Genomic DNA, 6,698 nt, shown 5'->3' with positions numbered 1-6,698 from the left:
TATCTTTCATAACTGACCCGACAACACCACATATATTTTTATCAAATTCCACATCCACCCCAAATACACCCAATCCTAAGCACATGGAGATATCACCATAACTTAATGGAATACACCGTTGCATGACACGAGCCGGTAACCATCGCTTCAGCATCTCCAGCATAAGGGGATTACATATTTGTAATGGTTTTACTATCTGCAAACACCATTGGAATGGTGTATCTTGTATCCTTGCACGATTGCTATCCAAAAGCAAGCCGTTAATTTCAACAATGTACTTCGTGTAACAAAAGGTCCGCAACCGACACTAACATTCAATCAAAATACATAAATTATAACTTATTTAAAAATGATACACAAATAATGATAACAACCAATTCATAAAACTATAATGTCAATACCTTCTCATCAGATTGTCCTTTACCCGTCATCCTTTCCTATTTTACAACTGAAAATATTTATCCTTCAATGGCATAGTATCAAATAATTACACAAACCAAATAACATTCCAAAAACAACAAACAATAACAACAATAAATTATGGCCAAGTCAAACACCAATGTCCATCCCCTGAAACATAAAAAATTCCTATTTTCCATATCCCACCATAACTCAGTAACATTCGGCCACCAAAATTAAAAAACCCCCAAATGTGCTGCTTTGAAAATTTTGGTGTTGTCCAAAGGCACAACATTGTCAAACACCACAACACGCCACTACAAAATCGAGACTACAAAACCACACCACAATGCAAACAACACCAACGACTCTGTCAAACAATGTTGCACCAAACTCGAAAATAAATAAAACATTTTCCCCCAAAGATTAAACCTTTTCGAATGGTGAACAAAAAAACACGAACCTTACACTAAAATGGTGTTGCGGAACGGCTTCCTGTGGAATGGTTGTCGTTGCCATCGACTCGCTTCCACTAGATTCGATCCCCTCCACTATCGTTGCTGTCGTAGGTGTGTTCTCTCACGGTGATCGCCTCCCGCCTCGCTTCTGTAACACCACAACTTCTCTGTCTCGACTTCCTCCGACTATCTCAGTCTCTCTCGGTCGTTCCGCCGACTTCCTCACGCTGTCTTCACCTTTCCACACACTTGATCACGCTGTCTTCGCCTTTCCTTCGAGTTGCTCACGCTGTCGTCGCCTTTCCTCCGACTTTCTCACGCTGTTTCCACCTCTCCTCCGACTTCCTCACGCTGTCTCCACTTCCTCCGACTTTCTCTCTCCCTGTCTCACGAACACTCTACAAGTTTTCCATTTTGTCTTACTTTCTTTCTCCATGTCTGCTTTAATTTTGCCAAAAAGAATTTACTGCACAAAACTTCTGTGCACGTGACCATGGGTTCAGTTTCATTTAAAAAAAATAAAAATAAAAGAAAAAAAGGGTACCACGTCACCCATATAAAAAATGAGTTCGAATTTTATGTTCGAATATTATTTTCTTAATAAATAAAACTAAGCTCAAATACCTAAAATCCACTATTATCATTTTTTATCTTCTAATCCACATATTCAACAATTGTTAACCCGTGATATAATATTTGTTACCGTGTAAACTTGTACACGTTCATATATTAATTAATAAAATCAGCGTCATGTATAATGTCAACGGGTTATTTTATACGTTTTTCCTATGCATTAATTATTATACTTATTACACATAAACATATTTATCGAGCTTGATGATTAAATTTATGATATTAAATGTTTTTGACAATAATCTAATGGTTAGTTGTAAACATTAAAAACATTACTGTTTATAAATTAACTTATAAATTATATACATCTTAAAATAGAAAGTTTTAAATGATTTTTTGTAATGATAGACTGCTTCTAACATTGACTTTAGAAACCCCTATAAATAAACAAGTATTTCCTATGTTTAAAATTCATAAACTCACTTCTTTTTTGTGGTTACAAGTTTGAGAATTTCAAAGCAAAGTAGCGTTTTCAATGGCAATGACGCACGAAAACCCTACTTCGAATCCAATCTCAGATCCTGAAGCACAGGAAATCACTCGAACTCCTACTCCTTCCACCGCCGCAGCGGCCAAAGGTTACTCAGCCAAAGTGGTGGTGAACAAAGTGAAGAACAACCTTGTTTTTCATTCAAAATGGGGTGAACTGAACGGTGCCATGGGTGATCTTGGCACTTATATACCAATAGTGTTGGCCTTGACCCTTGCCAGGGACCTCAACCTTGGCACCACACTCATCTTCACAGGTGTCTACAACATCATCACTGGAGCCATCTATGGCGTCCCCATGCCGGTCCAGCCCATGAAATCCATCGCAGCTCAGGCCTTGTCGGACACAACCTTCGGCGTCTCGGAGATCATGGCCGCCGGAATATTAACCGGTGGGGTGTTGTTTGTTCTGGGGGTGACAGGGTTGATGCAGCTCGTGTACATGTTGATTCCTCTGTGTGTTGTGAGGGGAATTCAGCTGGCACAGGGCTTGTCTTTTGCTCTCACAGCGGTTAAGTATGTGAGGAAAGTTCAGGACTTGCCAAAGAGCAAGTCTCTGGGCGAAAGACATTGGTTGGGGTTGGATGGGTTGGTTTTGGCTATTGTGTGTTTGTGTTTCATTGTGATTGTGAATGGGGCTGGGGAGAAGAATAGAGGGTGCTGTGAGGGAGTGCAAAGTGGGGGTGATGATATGCAAAATGAGGTTGCAAGAAACAAGAGAAGAAGTAGGGTGAGAAGGGTTATTTTCTCACTGCCTTCAGCTTTCATGGTGTTTGTGTTGGGGGTTGTTTTGGCCTTTGTGAGGAGGCATGAGGTGGTGCATGAGATAAAGTTTGGACCATCATCAATAGAGGTGGTGAAGTTCTCAAAGCATGCATGGAAGAAAGGGTTTGTGAAGGGTGCAATTCCTCAACTTCCACTGTCAATTTTGAACTCTGTGGTGGCTGTTTGCAAGTTGTCATCAGATCTGTTTCCAGGAAAGGATTTCTCAGCCACTTCATTGTCAGTGACAGTGGGGTTGATGAACTTGGTTGGAAGTTGGTTTGGTGCAATGCCAAGTTGCCATGGTGCTGGTGGACTTGCAGGGCAATATAAGTTTGGTGGTAGGAGTGGTGGTTGTGTGGCACTTCTTGGTGTTGCCAAATTAGCTTTGGGTTTGGTGTTGGGAAGTTCTTTGGCACACATCTTAAGGCAATTTCCTGTGGGAATTTTAGGGGTGTTGCTACTTTTTGCTGGAATAGAACTAGCCATGTGTTGTAGGGACATGAACACCAAGGAAGATTCCTTTGTGATGCTTATTTGCACTGCAGTTTCACTTGTGGGATCAAGTGCTGCTCTTGGCTTTTTGTGTGGAATGATTATTTATGTGCTTCTTAGGTTGAGAAATTGGTCAAGGGACAAACCACTTTCTGCCATTTGGATGCAGAAAAATCCTGAGCAAGTGTGAAGAAAATGAGTGCTTACATGATTCTGTTATTAGTGCTTTTAATCTCTCTGTAAATAATATAAGAGTAACTGTTTGAAAGTTTTTTCTGCACTAAGTTTGTTTTAGTTTGGTGGTTGAAGCCAAAGGTTTGTAAAGGTCTAAAGACATTAATTATTATGGTATAGTTGAAGAGAGAGTGAACATAGTTGGTTTGGTAGGAACTTGAGTTGTTTGTTTTTTGTCTTTGTATGTAATTTTGAGTGCATTGGTGTCAAGAAATTGGGTTTATTTATGTAATAAATGATGTAATTGGGATATATTAACGGTGTAGCCTTTTACACTGTTATCCAATTATGAATTGTATGAAAATATTGATTTGATGATAACGAGTTTGTATTTAATCTATATTTGTATAATAAAGAAAGTGATGGGAAAAGAAAGGTTTTTGTTGTGTAGTATGGTGGTTAACGTTGATTGAGAGAGACAATGAAAAAATATCATACAAAAGGTATATAAAATTTACAAATGATACAACTAAATCACGCAATGGTTAGTGTAAAAGTAAATAAAATTATAAATAATAGTTCTATATATTCATCTTACTTGCCTTTTCTCTTTTCACTTTTGCTTCTTCATTGTTAAAAAAAAAAATCTCTGAAAAAAAGGGGTGAAACACATAAAGAAACAATTTCCACTTTAAAACATATCATGAAAATGTAGATTTATTTCCTTTTTTTTTTTTAGTTTTTTAACACTTTCTTTCCTTTTCTTCTTTACCACTAAAATTAAAATTAAGGTTTATATATAGAAGTTAAGAAATGCATCGATCAGTTTACGTCTTAACAAATGAACTAGATATTTTAATTAACTAATTATACGCTAACCCCACAATTTCTTTTAGAATAGTGACACACAATATTTTACTAACTTTATAGAATCTTGAAGGATATTGTTTTTGAAGATGAAGTTGAATATTTGGTTCTTGATTGTATGTAGTTTGATAAGGGGTTGCCGGCCTCTAACCCAAAAGATAATGTGCCTTTATCCAACAATAAATAGTGGCATGACTCTATTCCAACTTTGCAAAGGATATATATATATATATATATATATATATATATATATATATATATATAATGGCCTCAAAGTCTTTTATCAAACATTTTGTTGCCTTTAGATGGAAATCATTGTTGGTAATTGAAACTAAAATTAAGGGCTTCTAGGGTTAAGATTCCCATGTAAAACTTTTAATGAGTATAGAACATAATTATTGAGAACTTAATTGGTTGCTACCTCCTAATTTGAGTATATCACTATCTATGTTTTTTCACTTAGATAATAAGTATCTTTTTAAGTCTTACATTTCTTGAAGATTTTTGTTTTTGTCTAATAGTTATTTTCAAAATTCAAGTATTTATTTATTCTCATATTTTATTTAACTTTAACTAATGCATTTATATTGTGTTGCAGAAATAAGAGAGGTAAACTAGAAGTTCTTATAAACATTTTATTGAAGTTAAGAAAATCTATTACACTTTTTGTTTTTCTAAAAGAATATTAAAAAGTAGGGAATGTTAGTTTGAAACAATATTCTGATGGATACAATTATTAAGAAAAACTACATAAATGATAGTAAGTATTGATTTCCAAACATATTTCAAATTTGCTTTGGAGATGTGTATAATTCGTTTAATAAAATACATGTTAAGAGGGTGGAAATTCAAATACGATTAGAAAGAATGCATAGAGTAATTATGTAATGCATGTAAGTTGGATCTAATATCATTAATTATAGATCATACTTTTCATTTAAAATTAGATTACGACTAAATTAAATAAAATTTTTAGAAAACTTAAGATCTTTGTTACAAATTAACATATGGCTGAATGTATATTCAAAATTCGGCTCAAAATTATTGATTAAAGTGAGTATTATTGGGTGATTGTTGAATTTGTTGGAGCAGAAAACAAGAAATCAAATGGTCAAAAAGAAAAGTTTTGGATCATGAGATAATTTAAAAGGCTTTTAGACCAAAAGGTAGGGACTTTTCCCAACAATAGGTGGTGGCACATGAGTATGCCCTTGTAACCAAAACATGTGTGCAATTAGTAACAATGTTCTTTTCTTTGTCATTTCCCATTTCCCCTTTCATATTCGAAAGTATGGTTTTGTTCTGTTTGATGATGAAGACCGGGAGTATTTTTTTTTATTAAAGACCAGGAGTATTATTAGTGAACATGAAATTATTTTGAAATTTAAAACTTTAAAATAATACATATGTGTGTTAGTAGATATTTTTCAGAATATATTTGTTACGTTCAGTTATTTTTTCTTATTAATAATGGTTAGAAATGTTGACTGTGTTTTTTGCTAGTCCTAAGGGTTATAATAATATGCTCTGCTATGCAGTATTCAACATAATACAAATAAGCTTTTTTATAGCAGAAATTGACTCTCGCAGAAACGTTCATCTTGCAGAACCAGAATCTTTAACATTAGGTGAGAGTGAGCGTACATCTTTGGTGAGGGGTATACACTAGGGTGTGAGAAAGAGAAACACCAAGCCGAGCGTAGAGAGAGAGAGAGAGAGACACCTTGAGAGTGCACACGTGAAGACTGAAATTTATTCTACAGCCATGACTGACAACAACAAGTACGTGCAACCTGTAATTCCCAATTTCGATGGTCATTATGAGCATTGGGCGAAGCTAATGGAAAATTTTCTTCAATCAAAAGAATATTCGCATCGGGTGGAGAATGGCATTGCTAATGTTTCCAATAGAGCCAACGCTTTAGAATATGAAATTAAATTAATGGAGGAGCAAAAGTTGAAGGATATGAAAATCAAGAACTATCTCTATCAAGCAATCGATAGAGAGATCTTGGACACCATCTTGAACGATGATACATCTAAGAATATCTAGGATTCTATGAGGCAAAAATTTCAGGGATGGAGAATTTGTGAATAGCAATTTTGCTCAGACCTTAAAGATAGCTAAAAGTATGAAGTTGGCTTACAGTGAAGACATGCAAGAAAAAATCATAATTGCAAAGATTTTGTGGTCTGTGACAACAAAGTTCAACTATGTAGTTTTTTCAATTGAAGAATCAAATAACATTGAAGCCATGACCATAGATGAACTTCAGAGCAGTTTATTGGTGCACGAACAAAGGATGGTGCTAGCTATGGAGGAAGAACGGGTCTTACAAATGGTAACAAGTGAGAGAAATGGAAGAGGAAAAGGAAGAGGAAGGAGTAGCAGAGGATCCTTCCGCGGCAGAGGTAGTGGAA

The 6,698-nt window shown here is 35.4% G+C and overlaps 1 protein-coding gene across 1 annotated transcript; it reads left to right on the top strand.

The window, feature by feature from the left end:
• Positions 1-1,909: 1,909 nt before the first annotated feature.
• On the top strand, positions 1,910-3,791 carry LOC114195589 (molybdate transporter 1-like). The gene has a single exon (XM_028086109.1). The coding sequence runs from the start codon at positions 1,966-1,968 to the stop codon at positions 3,424-3,426; it is 1,461 nt and encodes a 486-aa protein (XP_027941910.1). The 5' UTR covers positions 1,910-1,965; the 3' UTR covers positions 3,427-3,791.
• Positions 3,792-6,698: the final 2,907 nt, after the last annotated feature.

This window comes from Vigna unguiculata, chromosome 8 (genome assembly GCF_004118075.2).
Source record: "Vigna unguiculata cultivar IT97K-499-35 chromosome 8, ASM411807v1, whole genome shotgun sequence".
NCBI lineage: Eukaryota > Viridiplantae > Streptophyta > Magnoliopsida > Fabales > Fabaceae > Vigna > Vigna unguiculata.
This window is presented reverse-complemented; position numbering and strand designations above follow the sequence as displayed.